The sequence below is a fragment of the Furipterus horrens genome, unplaced genomic scaffold (assembly GCF_987537825.1).
Source record: "Furipterus horrens unplaced genomic scaffold, mFurHor1.1.pri manual_scaffold_3, whole genome shotgun sequence".
Taxonomy (NCBI): Eukaryota; Metazoa; Chordata; class Mammalia; order Chiroptera; family Furipteridae; genus Furipterus; species Furipterus horrens.
The window spans coordinates 141,884,900-141,901,583 of NW_028327173.1; the positions used below are offsets into that span (position 1 = coordinate 141,884,900).

Here is a 16,684-nt window from a genome sequence, read left to right on the forward strand (position 1 = left end):
ACAGAGGTAAAGCCTCAGCAAGGGAGTCCTTTGTGGGTGCATCTGAATACCAGAACTCACCAAGGAATTTATTCTAGAATAAATTTCCCTCTCCAATCCACTTACAAACACATGAGGGCTCATTGGACTAGAAATACTATTTCTCATAGTATTTGTAGCTGATGTTAGAATTGTTCATTTGCTCCCCAAACCCCTGACACACATGGGAATCAAAGGGCATGTCCATTACCTGTTTTTCCAACAGGACAGGGATTTGGAGGGTCTGGGTAGCCCTGATCCTCACTGAAGTCCTTGGGAATGTTGTCACCAGTCAATTCTGCCACAATGTTTGGGATGTTGCCAAAAGGCCCCAAATGCTGCAGACCTTCATGAGCTCCACCTGCCAGGGAATCAGAAGCAGTTCACTTCAGTGCAATTTAATTCACTTCAACGAATATTTATCCAGGCATGTTGTCCATGCAATGTACTGTACTCTACGCTGCGGGAGAGGAAAGGAATCAAACAATTCCTGCCTCTACTAAAATTTTTAAATTTTCAAAATTTAGTTGTGGAAACAGACACATATATACATACATCATTTTCACACAAAGTGCATTATGTACATGGTATAATAGAAATGTCAATACAGCATTATGAGGGCACAGAAAAGGGAGAGTTTCATTTGATAGATACGATAGGAGGGCTTCCTGGACCGGCTGGAATTTGAGTGGCACTGACTCAGATGGGTAGGGCTTTGGAAGCTGGGCATGGAACTTGTGGGCTGGGTGAGGGCAGGTGGGGGAAGAGAACAGTGAGAACAGGCTGAATGACAACACATAACCAAAAAAAAAAAAAAAAGGTAGGCAATGAAAAAACTCACTAACCTACTGCCATGCTAGAGCAACCACTTCAAATTTAGTATACAGTATATTTACTCTTAAGAAGCTACACCATCGTCTCTCGAGACGGACGGGCATGGGCAACAGCAGACCCTCCATATCACCCTGCCCAGGCTCTGTAGCTTCAGCTTCACTGGAGAGGACACTCCAGCGTCATCGCAAGATGTCGATTCAACACGGGAGGAGACAGATACCGTGTCACTCCCGAGTCGGACTGCACAGCCATTCTCAGCGGTGCAGATAGACTCTTAAGAAGCTACACCATCGCCTCTCGAGACGGACGGCTGCCGACGATATTTACTTTAATCTTTTCTCCTCTGCATATCTCTTTATACATAAATATTGATTTACTATTTACTTAATATTAAAACACAAGCCTCCTCCCATGTGGCTACATGATCCCTATGCCCATAATTATAAATGGTTAGTCTTTTTCTATCAGGTGGTTCTCCTATAGCATAGTAATCATTCCCCTATGTGGGACATTTACTGTTTCCCAATTTATCCTTAGGCATTTAATTTTTTCCATAGTTTAGATTAATTTTCCTCTAGCTAGTTTCCCACAAGTCAAATTACTAGGTCAAAGGCTATAAATATTTTTATGACTTTTTATATTATATTGCCAAACTGTTCTCTCAAAAAGCAAGTACCAATTTATAAAGAATTGTCAACAAAACATGAGAATATCATTTTTACAACATCCTTAGCAGCAATGGGTTTTATAAAAACAATTCTTATGTTTTCCTTACTAATTTCAAAGGCTCTTAGAAAAATTACTGTTTTATTTTAAATGTCTTTGATTAGCAGGTCAGTCAGATGTTTTTCCTTGTGCTTATTTACTAGTTTTAATTTCTTTTTTGTGAGTTGTTTATTCATGCTCTTGGAATTTTAATTTTTCCATTATAAATTTGTATGAACACCTCACATAATAAAGATATCAGGCCATTGGATGGCACATTTTTTGCAAATTCTTCCCCATGTTATCTGACTTTGGATTCTGGATATTATAATAATATTTTGTTAACATCGTCGTCAGCAGCCGTCCGTCTCGAGAGACGATGGTGTAGCTTCTTAAGAGTCTATCTGCACCGCCGAGAATGGCTGTGCAGTCCGACTCAGGAGTGACATGGTATCTGTCTCCTCCCGTGTTGAATCGACATCTTGTGATGACGCTGAAGCTACAGAGCCTGGGCAGGGTAATATGGAGGGTCTGCTGTTGCCCATGCAGCAGACCCCCCCTCTCTTCGCAGCTGAAGGGTCCAAGGGAAAGACGGAGTCGATACAGCTTGGGTTCAGGTGCGCCGCAGGAGTTGCCAGTGTTGACTACAACGTCAAACCGCCTTAGGGACTCCGGCTCCGGATTTTCTGTCGGGGTTTACTCCCTTAGCCTTTCCCCTGAAGAGGTATGCCGCAAGGCAGCGGAGGTTTTTTGGAGTCAGAGTTTTCCTTCTCTGATGTACCCTGACTGGAAGATCGAACCAGCGACACTTAGCTGCAGGCCGACGCTCAATCCACTGAGCTAAACCAGCCAGGGCAATTTTTAATTTTTATGTAGGCAGATTTGTTGTCATTGTTCTCCTTTGTGATTTCTTTTTATCCTTCTGAACTTATAAAATTGTTGTCCCTTAAGAAGTACTACCAACATTTGGATATTTCTTTTAGTTATTTTATTTTAAAAATGATTCTTTTATCCATATGCTCTGTGTTTTAGTGCATGTAAAATAATGAATCAATTATCCTATGAGATTTATTAAGTAATTCTGTTCTTCCCAGCTTATTTCATTCCTTCAACAAATATTCAAGTGCCCCATACATAGCAAAGCCTGCACTGAGCGCCAAGCACAGCAGTAAGAACAATGTGCATTATGTAACTTGCTTTTCTTACACATACAAAGGCACATCAATTTCTGAACTCTGTAGCCTTAATATCCTGTAAGATACAGGAACCTTACTTTTCCAGCACAAGATCAGATTTCTTGGAATGAATTCTTATTTATTAACTTTATTGGGACACAGAGGTCCCACACTCCTAGTTCCCTTAATGCACAATCATCCTGTACATAGACCCGTACGCAGAGGACCAAATAAAAATCAAAAGGTGTGCATGAAATTAGAACCAAAATCAGGCTAAAATAACCCCATTTCGACCTCCATGAGAAGGATGGTCTTGCGAATACATCGTATTAATTCCAACAGCTGGACGAGGCTCCCTTCTCCCGGGATGAGCAGGAGCACTGCCAGGCTGTGCCTTCTGGATGCTTGCTTTCTTCTTCCCCTTTTCCTTCTCCTTCTCCTTCTTCTCCTTTGGTTGAACCAGCTTCATTTTGGATTGACACATATTTTTCTTCAGAAATGTTAATGTATTTAATAGGAATATGGCTAGATCTTAGTGTACTGAAAACTACATTGTCTTTAAAGTGACTTTGCATCTCTCTGTCTTAATTTATTATGTCTGATTAAAATTTATCCTTAAAAAGATAATCTTAACTCCTTTAATTACAAATTCCTCTAGCCCCCAAATATAAACTGCACCAAGTGACTGGGTTGTTTTTTTTTTTTACATTTACATTATATTATATCTCATTGCTTTGTGATGAGAGTAGCCTGCAAATTTTCTTCATAAAAAAAAATATTACTTTTGTAAATTTTCCATGTGGACATTTAAAATATGATGTATTTTTATATAGTCCATAAATGTCTAAAAATAGCCAATTAGTCAAAATTCTTGATTATATTCTTTTATATCATTATTCATACTTTATCTGCTTAAATGATCATAATCTGATGTCTATACATTAAAATCTATCAATATCTACAAATAAGTATCTACCAATCTACACTTATCTACCCATAAGTGTCTGTCGATCTCTTTTAGCTCTGTTTTCACTTTAGCATTTTGATGCTATGCTAGTTAACGTGACCCAGAACACAAATTTTTCATTTTAATTGTTATTAGTTGGCAGTTAAGTAAAAATTGACTAATCATATTTTGTTTCATTTCTTCTAATTGGCATTGCACTCTCAATCTGTTGTTTTGTGTTTGGTGAATCTTCGATCATCCTTTTAATCTTTCTGTACCGTTCTGATGGTTTGTCTGATTCATACCATAGTGACTGCCTTCAGAGATATTCTGGTGATTCATATTTATTATCCCACATTAACCCAAGGCCTGGGAAAGTCTGGAAAGATCAGTATACCTGGTATGGATCCATTTGAAGCTTTGTACAGTCTTGGCAAGATAGTCACCACTGTGCTTGCCATAGGGCATGCTCTCTGGTGTGTCAATGCATGCCTCAACTTTTGAAAGCACCCCAGCCTTAAGTGCCGGGAATTACCCAGCTTGGCTCAAAGGAGAATACATGTCTTAATGCTCCATTAGTAATTAATGAAGGAAGCAAACACAGTTTCCTTTATGAAAGGCCTGCCAAGGCTCTGTTTACTTCTGTGCACCAGTGCCATTAAAATGAATGCAGCACTTGTTAGGAAGCAACAGATGTTTAGCACCAGGCAGATACATTATAACACAGGCTCTTTAAAAACTACATTTTGTGACATTGACTCAAGAAACACTCACTGAGGTAGGAACTGTGGGAGATGTGTGGAAGCAACAAATGATATCTTTTGCTTTCCAGGACCTTGAGTTTTATAGACAAGAAAAGTAAACCATGCATATAAAATAATTTGATAATTATAATGAATTGATAAGTTCATTATAAATATATATCAGAATATTATATAGTTGAGTATACAACCAAATGCTAGTTATCTGATTCATTATATTGTTTGGATTTGCTGATCTGTTACACATGAAGTTAAGTCAACCAAAATGTTATGATGCTATGGATGTTACTTGGTCCATTTGTTCCAGTCTCAACCAAACACATATTTTTAAATCACTGATTTTTCCAGAAGTCTGAACAATATGTATTGAGTATATATCAAGACCTAGACTATGTGTTAGAGGGTCAATGATGAGTCAGATAAATGTGGGCCTTGCTCTCATAGTGTTAGGTCTATAGGGGATACACAAAGAAACTACCTTTTGCGACAACATGGATGGAACTGCAGAGCATTATGCTTAATGAAATAAATCAGGCAGTGAAAGAAAAACACCATATGATATCACCTAATACAGGAACCTAATTAACAAAACAAACAAATGAGCAAAATAGAACCAGAGGCATAGAAACAAGGAACAGACTGACAGTGACCAGAGGGGAGGTGGTGAAGGAGGAGAGAAAGAAGGGGAAGGGTCTAGTCAAGGAACTAGTATAAATGACTCACAGACATGGACAACAGGGTGGGGACTGAATGTGGGAGAGGTGGGAGGTGGGCTGGGCAGGGAAAAGCAATGGGGGAAAAATGGGACAACTGTAATAGAACAACAATAAAAAAAAAAGAAAAGCAGCAATTCATTGTCACAAATCACTAAATACACAAGGAAACAAAACATCCTTTGCAATAACCGGCAGAAACAAAATGGCAGAAGAAGACTCACAAAGACTTTAGATATCATAATATAAAATATGTGTGCTAAATATAACTTTAAAATAAAATAACTTGCAAATATTAATAAAAAATTTAAAAAATACTTAAAAGGCAGAGTTGTGATGAACTTACAATGTAACTGGGATATAACAAGATGTCACAGATATGTAGAAGAGAAACATCTAACCCAGATCTAAGACATGGAGGACTTCCTGTAAGAAGCAACATACCAATTGTTACATTAGGTGCCGAAGATGTAAATGTGAAAGACATGGTTCCTGTCCTCTAGTTGGTTCTTCACTCTCATTAGTTATTTAAGGCTAACAAAATAAGAAAATGGTATGTAATAAAACATATTCTCTAATATAATTCATTATGGTATAAACTATACATGATGTAGAAATTCAGGAAACAAGGGACCTGCCATGGAGACTTCCATGGAAGAGGTGACACTTGAGTTGAATCATGAAAGATAGAATCCTTGCTTACAGGTGGCAAAGGAAAGTCCACAACTGAGGGCACAGAGGTGGGTGTGAGCATGGAATGTCTGAGAGTCAGTGATGAGCACTTCTGGGAAAGGGAGGAGCTGGACAGGAGGGAAGAAGGCCAATGCCAAGCAGAAAAGTATGGCTTATAGTTGTATAGTAGTAAACAGCAACCAAAGCTCTCTGGGCAAGAGAGCAGTGCAATAATTGGATGTGTGGAACATTAATTTAGCAACAGTTTAAAGCCTTTGTTTCCACCCAGGGATGCACATCAGAGTCACTCGTGGAGTTTTGTTTTTTTTATTTAATCCCAATGCTCCTGCTCTGAAACCAATATATCCAAGTGTTCTTTTGAAGACCTCTGTGCAAAGGTAGGTTAGAGGAAAGTTAGGAAAGCCTGGTATAATGCTATTGCTGAAACTCAGGGGTGAAGAGACAAGGATTGGGGTTAGGGTGGCCACAACATAAGTAGAAATATTAGAGATTTCAAACAGAGCACAAGGGAGAAATGAGTCATGCACCCCTGAGGCTTCCAAGGTCTAGAGGCTCTCTGATTTGGGAAAATAATGCCATTGGTAAAGATAGGACCTTTCACTAAAGCTTTAAAACTATTCCAGGCAATTAATTAATTATACCCTGTGATGATGCTTTATTTATCTGTTTCCATCACAGCCATGCACTCCACAAATGTCTGTAGAATAAACAGAAAATATTTAACTCTTGCCAAATAAGTTTTAAGCCTAGTTTTGTTTATATAAATTTGCTTTATATAATAAAATTGGTACCAGGCAGCTGTTTATTTCTAAGCTCCAGATATCAAATTATTGTTGGGTTTTTCTTTGTATTGTTTTGGCAACAAAGTGCCAGTCAGTTGTCATGTTCAGAGGCAATGCAGGGCAGGGAGTGAGGAAGAAGGGGAAAGAGGCCTGAGTTGGTCTGATCTGGGTGAGGGCCCCTACATCTCCTTCTTAGTCTGTGTTGGAACACTTCCTAGAAATCTGCTGAGGCTCTTTTCCACATTTTGGAGTCTTTCTTCAACAGCTTTCATCTCTGTTCTATGTTCCCATCCCCTGCTTTGTGCCTGGATTCTCCCTCTTCTACAGAGTAATTCAACTGGTGGTTGAGCCTCATTTCAGTTCGCTATCTGGTCAACCTCAGCTCCACGCTTTCCCACTCATTCACTTGTCAGGTCTCAACATGACTCCTCCCAGGAGGACTCCACCTGGGGTTCAGTACATCCCATACATACTTCCTTATTCAGAAAAGGGCACCAACTTTTCTAGTTATTTAAAAAATCCTTTCAGTTTCAAATCTATTTTCCTACCTTAGTGACTTTGAAGATCAGTTGCCAATACCTAGTGAATGAAAATAGGAAACTGAATACATACTGACCCCCAAAGTTTTACCTGGCTCTGAACAGTCATTTTAGTGGTTTAGTTGTAGAATAAATCTCTGATATAACACTTTATCTTGATGTCATTTGACTCTCTTTATGTACTGCATGAAACACAAAATCTGAGGGAACTGAGATTTCCAAATAAAGTAACATCTCACTTATTTCTTTACTGGAGAACATGGTTTTCAATATCGTATCCAGATCACTGACACACCCCCTTAAACATCAATATTCATTTATTTAACTACATTAAAAAAATTTTCCCTATTAATTTTAGGTAAATAAACAGCAGCTTTGGAATATGACTTTACCTCTTCTTAATAGTGTTATAGCAGTGTGTTCTCACAGAGCATTAAAATGTACGCAGTACTGCAACTGTATTAAATGGTTCCAGCTGCTAAGGCTTTTAATATTCTTTGCCTCTTCCTCCCACGTAAGTTATTAACACTAGTCATCCCAAATCCTTTCCATAATGAAGTATAGTATATAAATAAATAAATAGTGGGCCGGGGCTCATGAGTCCCGTCTTCTAATTTGCTTTACCACATGCATGAATCATATGAAGATCTTGTCATATGCAGATTCTTAGTGAACAGGTGAGAGGTGGGCTTGAGACTGCATTTCTAACAAGCTCCCAGGTGATACTGATGCTGTTGGTTCTCAAACTGCACTTAGAGTAGCAAGGGGCTAGAAAATGAGAGAGTCAAACTTAGTCATATTATATGTAAAATAAGATTAAGTTAGCTCTGAGAGAGACCTTGAAGTGACAGTTTTGGTTCAGAGTCTGTGACATCCAGTGTGGCCACTGAGAGGCTTTTTAAAACCACCTCACACCTGTTAGGATGGTTATTACCAACAAGACAAGTAATAATATAGGTTGGAGGGGTTGTGGAGAGAAAGGAACCCTCGTTCACTGCTGGTGGGAATGCAAACTGGTACAGCTGCTACGGAAAACAAGAGGGGATTCCTCAAACATTAGGAATAGAGGTAACATATGACCCAGCGACCCCTCTTCCAGGTGTCTACCCCCCAAATTTGAAAACATTGATTTTCCAAGATAGATGTACCCCTAAGTTCATTACAGCATTATTCACAGTGGCCAAGACATGGAAATGAAGTGTCCTTTGATAGAGGACTGGATAAAGAAGATGCAGTACATTTATACACTGGAAAACTACTCAGCCATAAGAAAAGATGAAATACTGCCACTTGTGACAACATGGATCTATCTTAAGAATATTGTGCTAAGTGAAACAAGCCTGAGAGAAAGTCAAGAACCATATGATTTCACTTACATGTGGGATATAAAACTGAAAGCAACAAATGAACACACAAGACAAACAAACAAAACCTCATAGACAAAAGTACGGTGGTTACCAGAGAGAAGAGGGTTGGGAGTTAGTCATGGACAAAGGAGGTCAAATATATGGTGACAGATTTGACCTTGGATGGTAAACACAATGCAATATACAGGTGATGTGTCACAGAACTGTACAGTTGAAACCTATATAATCTTATTAACCAATGTCACCCCAATACATTTAATAGATAGATAGATAGAAAGCTGATGCAAAAAAGAAATACCACTTGCGATTTCCGATAAGAGAGCTGTAGCTACAGCTGAAGCCCTTTTACTTGAGGTTTTACTCTAATTAAAGAGGTACTCCATCATATTTCACAAGGAAAGGACCACACAGCACCCTTTCTCATCCAAGCGAGTTCTGTGGGAAACATAGGTAAATGTCTCCTGCAAGTAGGTAAGTTCTCACAGTACATGTGATGTGCTCTGTGATGTTGCAAGACTGGGGCTAGGGAGACAGTTTTGGTAGAAGTCAAGGTTGGCTGGAAATGAAGAAAATATATGGGGCCAGCTCCACTTTCCTCATTTTTGTAATATTATGGTTTCCAAAGTTTCAGAGTACTTTTATACCTTTATTAAAAATGTTAAGCCCTGGCTGCTGTGGCTCAGTGGATTGAGCTTCGGCCTGCGAGCCAAGTGTCGCTGGTTCGATTCCCAGTCAGGGCACATGCCTGGGTTGCATGTCAGGTCCCCAGTTGGGGGCATGAGTGTTAGGCAACCACATAGTGATGTTTCTCTTCCTCTCTTTCTCCTTTCTCCTCTCTCTAAAAATAAATAAATAAACAAGCAAATAAATAAATTATTTAAAAAATGTTTTCATGAGTTCAGTGGGACAAGAATTACTACTCACAATTTTAAGTGGAGAAGGTGAGTCCTGGGATTGCATTACTTGCCTAAGGCCACTCAGCAGCTTGGCGAGACCAGGATCCCAGCACCGTTTCCCCTCCACAATGGCACCAGGACAGCCCCCACTGGGGCCGTATGAAACCCACCCACACCCTTCACACTGGTTTCCCATCTCCCAGCGGTTGGATTGGTTCTAGCTCTAGAGCAATTGTTGGTAGAATGACTTGTCAGAGTAATAGGGGCCCTTTATATTTTCTAGCTCAGTGTGAGGATCCAAAGTGTCAGTGACCAAAAATGGGGGTGGCAGGGCAACATCCCACTCTAGCCAGGCACCAGGGGTCTGGGAATGACGCTGAGATGCGGAGCCAACCATGGTCCTCGCTACTGTGGGTTCCTTCGTGGCTGAGGTTAGCCTTATGCCAGAAGGGTTACAGCATCGATTTTCAACCTTTTCATCACATGGCACACATAATTACTAAAACTCCATGGCACATCAAAAAATATTCTATTTTTTGCAGATCTAACAAAAAATAGGTATAATTTTGATTCATTCACACTGGACAGCTATTATTGTGTTGGCTATTGTCATTTTTTTATTTGAAAATCTAAGAGAAGAGAGGCCAGTGCCTCTGACTAAACAGTCAGGTATTAGGTATTACACATTTTAAAAATCCTTGTGGTGCATTGGTTGAAAATGGCTGGTTTTGAGCATCCAGACACAGCCCCTGCCCTGCAGGCTCTGCCTCACAATCTGGTGACACTCGGACCAGCTCACAGCCAGTGGCCTCATCCGTACCCAACCCTGCGCACAGCCCTGTTGGGGCTGCCCGCCGAACCATGCAACTGGGCACCAGGGCTGGGCAATAAAGGAGAATTGTGGCAGGGCAGCCTGGTGCCAAGGAGCCAGTCACCTAGCTCATAAAGAGGGAGCTCCGTGAGCAGAGTCTGGCAGGGAGTGGGCACACTCTCCTGAATACCAGCCATTCAGCTGAAGGGAAAGGGTCCAGCAGTTTTCACTTATGTTACCACAAACAGCAGGCACTAAAAATACACTGTGGTCTGGGCCCTCATTCCTCCAGCACATCTCGATACATCTCTTACAAAGCTATGACCAATTTTTCATTTGTTAATGTCTGGGCGACTGAAGCAGTCAAATAGGTTATTCTAACTGAGGCTGCCCACCTTTGTTTTTGTCGCTGAGAGGAAACAAGGAAAGAAAGTGAGGAGATGGAGGCTAACATGCTGCAGACGAAGTGTCTGACCTCTGGTGTCAGAGGCTGCAGAGCAGGGATGGGAGGGGGAGAGGGAGGACCCAGTCAGTACGCAGCACCTGGATGGTCATGAGGGGATGATGAGAAATCCCAAGTCCCAGGAAATCATGACGGTCTTACAGAAAAATGGCTAGCTGGCCCCCAAAGTTTTTTTTTTTTTTTTCCCATGACTTGAGGTAAACACACACACACACTTCTACAAAAAGTGCAACCACTTCTCAAAGATCAGAGGACTAATTCTGTAGAATCGCTGCCTTGGGTTTCTCCTTCTTAGTGCAACATTCAGGCAGTTTCACTAAGTTATTGTCTGCCCTGGAGCAAAGAAGCAGGAGAAAGGGCTGGAGAAAGACAAACAAATCGGTCCTTATTAGTGTGTGTGTGTGTGTGTGGGCGGAGGAGCCTGAAAGAAGTGACCAACTTAAAGTGTGGGATTTTTAGATTTTCGATGTCTAATATCCATGTGTTTGCTTCCTTCAACCCAAGTAATTTAAATTTTTCATTCTGGGTTTCACAGTCCTGTGTTTGGGGCGGTGAGCAACAGGAGCTCACCACAGCTGAGCTTTTAATGAGCAGTAATGCCTCCTTCTCAGCTTAAAATAATTAAATTAAAACTTGAACTCATTCTACTTATTTTTTCCAGAGCAGGCATCCCCCAGCCCCACCCAGGAGACATAATCCCTCTCAGGGATCTGTTGTCCAGTTACGGGGGACAAAAGACACCCACATCAGCACATATCTGATGTACATGCCGGTTCAATGGAAGAGACCCCCAGAGCACTATGGGTCAGAGAAATACGTGTCCTAGAATGAGAAAACGGGCACATGGCGGCTTATAATTAGAGATGCATGTTATGGCCTCAACTTTCCTCCTCCCTGGTAACAGAATTTAGTTGAAGCTGTTTAGAATGGTGAGGACTTGTGTTGCAATATCCACATTCCCTAAACCCATGACTAGTGACCCCAAAGCACACAGCATTTGGTAATTGAGAAAAACAAAGGAATGATTCTATCTATGCTGAATTGGTTTATTCATTTATTTGCTCCAGGGAAGGGGGCTGGTCCAGATGGCTTGCTAGAACCACCCTAATACTCAGAGTGCAGCCTCGTCCCTCGCAGGCACGTCCCCACGCGGCGGCGCGGCCCGCATTATCACCAAACGTATCACACTTTGCGGCCCCGTCCTCTACTTGCGGGAGAAATTTGAATTGAGTTGAGCCTCTTGGCAGAGAAGCCAAATAAAACTCATTGTTCGGATATTTTGTCTTGAATGGTATTTGTTTTCATTCCTTCTCTTTCTTCTCCTTCCCTCCTTCTACCAGCATCTGAAAACCTCGGGGTCCTTCGGGACCAAAGGCAACATTATCATCATCTACCCGGAGGCACGCAAACAGCGAAGGCAGAGACTCAGCGGCGAGCGCAATGCGTTTGTAGCTTTCCCATCTACATATGGTCCCAATTTGGGATCACAAGCAGGGTTGTTTATTTTAAGAAAGCTTTTTAGTTCACTTTTAAGGTATTTTGCTTAGGCATTGCTTGCTTTTTCAAAATAAGAAAATGTGTATTTTTTTCTCCCAAAGTGGTGTTTGTTTTGGCTGTTTACTCATTTGCAAAAGTTCAACTTTTATTCTGTGAATTTAACTAATGTTCCTGCAGCCACCACAAACCCAGCCCCCACCCCTCAACACATGCACACAAAACCCAAAATTAAGAAAATACATTAATTTGAAAATGAGACATTTTTAGAATGGCTGTGAATTTTGTAGGTTTTGAAAACGTCATTTTAATAGGTAATTTGCAAACGCACTTTCGGCCCCGTTATTTGTTGCCTGAAACAAAGCCTCTACTCACAATCTGTATGGAGGCCAAGTCTTTTTGGACTGAGGTTAAGGATTATTTGGGGTCCTTTAAAAACTTTATTTTATGATTCTTGCTGAAATTATGACTTACATGGAAGTCAGAGTGGAGCTTAAACTGAGGACCATCTACTGCTGAACCAATAATGGGACATGAAGCAAAATTCCGGTGGGGGCTGGGACTAGCCGAGGACAAGAACAAAACTGAGAGAAACTTAAATTATAAAGTTGAGCCCTTCTAGTACCCAGTTCCGCCGAGAATCCCACTGCCTTTGATTATGTAAAGCCCCCGACTGCATCTTCCTTTCTGAAACTTCACTTATGGATGATTTCCTTTGTCCAGGAGGGCCTGCACCCACACCTCTGTTCTCAAAGGTATGACAAGTCCAGGGTGCCTTTCCTTTGGGTAAGGTTCTCGACTGACGTGGCAATGTGCGCTAACTAACATGTGCTCCGTTCCCGTCAAATAGAGAATTGCTGGGGTAATTATTTTATTTTTTAATTTAATTTTTAAATTACAGATTATTTCAGTATTATTTTGTATTTGTTTCTGGTGTACAGCATAATGGTTAGACAATCATATACTGTACAAAGTGTGAAATAATTATATTATTTATTTCTTTTTAGCGAGAGGGGAAGGGAGGGAGAAAGAGAGGGAGGGAAACATCAATGTGTGGTTGCCTCTTGTGCACCTCCAACTGGGGACCTGGCCTGCAACCCAGGCATGTGCTCTGACTGGGAATCAAACCGGCTACCCCTTGGTTCACAGGCCGGCGCTCAATTCACTGAGCCACACCAGCCTGGGCGAAATAATTATTTTAACTTAAAGTAATGACTTCACGAACAGGAATTCTAGGCCCCCTGGTGTACCAGCTGAAGAGACCAGCAGGCTGCGTGGAGTACTGAGGTCAGGAGAAGGGGCAATGACAATGACAATGCTGGTGGGCAGACAGAGACCAGCGTAAATTGGACATCAGAGCCCAAACCAGAGCCAAGTAAATGGATAAGAGGGTCAAGGCTACTGAACAAGTGTCCAGGGAGATAGCTTCCAACACAAAAGAAAATAATAAAGGAGACCCACAGAAACTAGGGAACTGGGACAAAATCCATGGTGAGCAGGTAGATGACATCGACTCCAAGACATCATGGTAATGGAGGTGGTCTCTGCCCACTCAAAGTTCTCTGAGGTTCCTGTGAAGGCTGAACTCCCCCAGCCAACCCAGGTGTTCCAGGGGGGAAGTAGGTCACTAGGAACTCAATGCTGAGGGGGAGGTGTGACTCAGGGGCAGCAGAGGCCTTGATGGCCCCGCTCTGAAGGGTGGAGGAGGGAGACACAGGGCCTGGTAGAGCTGGCCAGCCCAGGTCCCCTTGTGTCGACTGGCTTGGTGTCAAGTCTCCTTTCTGAGGTTCTATTCTGGGCAGGGGAGTGGCACCCTGACCCGTACTGGGGGTGGAAGATTCGAGAATGCAATGATTTCATCTGGCAGTTCCCTCCACTGTCTCTAGATTAAGACAAGGGGACTTGAAACTGCGTCAGGGATGGCCTGCTGGGCCCTTCTCACTTGCCCTCACAAATTCATACCTGTGTTAATTATTGACCCCCTCCTTCCCTTTCTCCATCCAAAGTTGCCGTAAATAAGTACACATCTTTTATAAATAGCTAGCATAAACATTTGTTTTGGACAAACAGCGATCTTCTTGTAGGACATTCTTTTCTGTTTCTGAGTTTCTGGCAGTTATTACCTTTTTTTCCCATTCCTTCTTCTTTTTTTAAATTCCAGCCTCGGGAGGGGAAGGCAGGTGGTGCTTGGGGGCAGGGGGTTTGCTCAGACTGAATCCTCTGCAAACTTCTGGTATAGTTTGTCTGGCTTACAGTTTTCCCCTCCCATACAAATATTCCCAACTTTTTCCTTTCGTATCCATATCATCTCTGCTGGGATTTTTGTTTTTTAATGGCTTCAACCCACACACACATCTTCAACCAAAATTTTAACTAGAACTATTGATAAGAAACAATGGTGGCCTGAGTAAATTTCACAGCCTCTCTTTACTTGGAATAACATACAGCAAACTGTCCAATAGAAATATAATGTGAACACAGCATAGAGAATATAGTAAATAATGTTGTAATAACTGTGTATGGTGGCAGATGGGTACTAGATTTTTGGGGGGGAGTTACTTCATTGTAAGTTATATGAATGTCTAACCACTGTACTGTACACCCCAAGCTAATAAAATATTGAATGTCAACTATAATTGAAAAATTATTTTAAAATTTAAAAACAAATCAATAAATACCCCCCCAAAAAAGACATATAATGTGAGCCACACAAGTAATTTATTTAAAAACTTTTTTTACTTTTCAATTACAGTTGATATATAATATATTAGTTTCAGGTGTACATCCCATCATATAACTTACTAAGTGATCATTCTGATAAATCTCATTCCCATCTCACACCATACATAGTTATTAGCATATTATTGGCTATATTCCTTATGCCGTACTTTACATCCCCATGAGTATTTTGTAACTACCAATTTGTACTTCTTAATCCCTTTGCCTTTTAAACCCATCCCCCTGCCCCACTCCTATCTGGCAACCATCGAAGTGTTCTCTGTGTCTATGAGTCTGTTTCTGTTCTGCTTGTTTATTTTGTTTTTTAGAGTGAATTGATATGTACGTATTGCCATTTTGTTGTTCATATTTTTTATCTTTCTTCTTCCTCTTCTTCTCTTCCTCCTCCTCCTTCTTAAAGAAGACACTAACATATCATGCAATACACTGATTTGGTGGTAATGAATTCTAGCCTTTTCTTGTCTGTGAAGCTCTTTAATTTCTTTCAATTTTAAATGATAGCTTTGCTGGGTACAGTAATCTTGGTTGTAAGCCCTTGCTTTCCATCACTTGGAATATTTCTTGCTAATACCTTCTGGCCTGCAAAGTTTCTGTTGACTAATCTGCTGATAGTCTTATGGGATCTCCTTTGTAGACAGCTAACTGCTTTTAAGATTCTCTCTTTACCTTTAACCTTTGGCATTTTAATTATGATGTGTCTTGACATAGGCCTTTTTGAGTCATTTTGGGACTCTGTACTTCTTAAACTTGTATGTCTATTTCCTTCAACAGGTTAGGGAAGTTTTCCATCATTAGTTTTTCACGTAGGTTTTCAATTTCTTGCTCTCTCTCTTCTCCTTCCAGCACCCTCATTTTATTTATTTATTTATTATTTTTTATTATTTTATTTTTTGGTTTTTCAATTATAGTTGTCCCATTTATCCCCCATTGCTCCCCCCCAGCCCACCCTTTCTCCCACAATCATATCCCTCCCCGTTGTCCCTGTCCATAAGTCATTTATACATGTTCCTTGCCTAAACCCTTCCCTTACTTATCCCCCTTCTCTCCCTCCCCACTCCCCCCTATTGATGGCTATTCTGCTCTTTGTTCTATTTAGTTCCTTTGTTTGTGTTGTTCTTTAGTTTCCTGTATTAGGTGATATCATATGGTATATTTCTTTCTTTGCCTGGCTTATTTCACTAAGCATAATTCTCTCCAGTTCCATCCATGTTGTCGCAAATGGCAGGAGTTCTTTCTTTCTGCTACATAGTATTCCATTGTGTAAATTTACCACAGTTTTTTGATCCAGTCATCTACTGATGGGCACTTTGGCTGTTTCCAGCACTTACCAGCACCCTCGTGATGCACGTGTTGGTACACTTAGAACTGTCCCAGAGGATCTTTACGCTATTTTTATCTTTTTCCTTTTTGTTGCTCTGATTTGGTGGTTTTCGCTTCTTTCTATTCCAAATCACTATTTTGATTCTTGGCTTTATCCACTCTACTGTTGATTCCCTGTAAATTATTCTTCATTTCAGTTAGTGTATCCTTCATTTCTGACTTGTTCTTTTTTAAGGTGTCCATGTCCACTGTTGAAGTGCTCTCTAGGTTCATCTACTCTTCTCCTAAGTTCATTGAGCATCTTGTGACCAGTGTTTTGAACTCTGCATCTGGCAGATTGCGTGTCTTCATTTTGTTTAGTTCTTTTCCTGAAGTTTTGTTCTGTTCTTTCATTTGGGACATTTTGTTTCTTTGTCTCCTCATTTTGG

At 40.8% G+C, this 16,684-nt stretch overlaps 1 protein-coding gene across 1 annotated transcript in view; it reads right to left on the minus strand.

Annotated features, from left to right (window-relative positions):
- Positions 1-16,684, minus strand: part of SCG5 (secretogranin V) — a 54,239-nt gene that overhangs the window by 14,029 nt on the left and 23,526 nt on the right. The window contains exon 2 of the mRNA XM_090270381.1: positions 230-379. Within this exon, the coding sequence (XP_090126507.1) occupies positions 230-379 (150 nt within the window). The remainder of the gene's footprint in view (positions 1-229; positions 380-16,684) is intronic.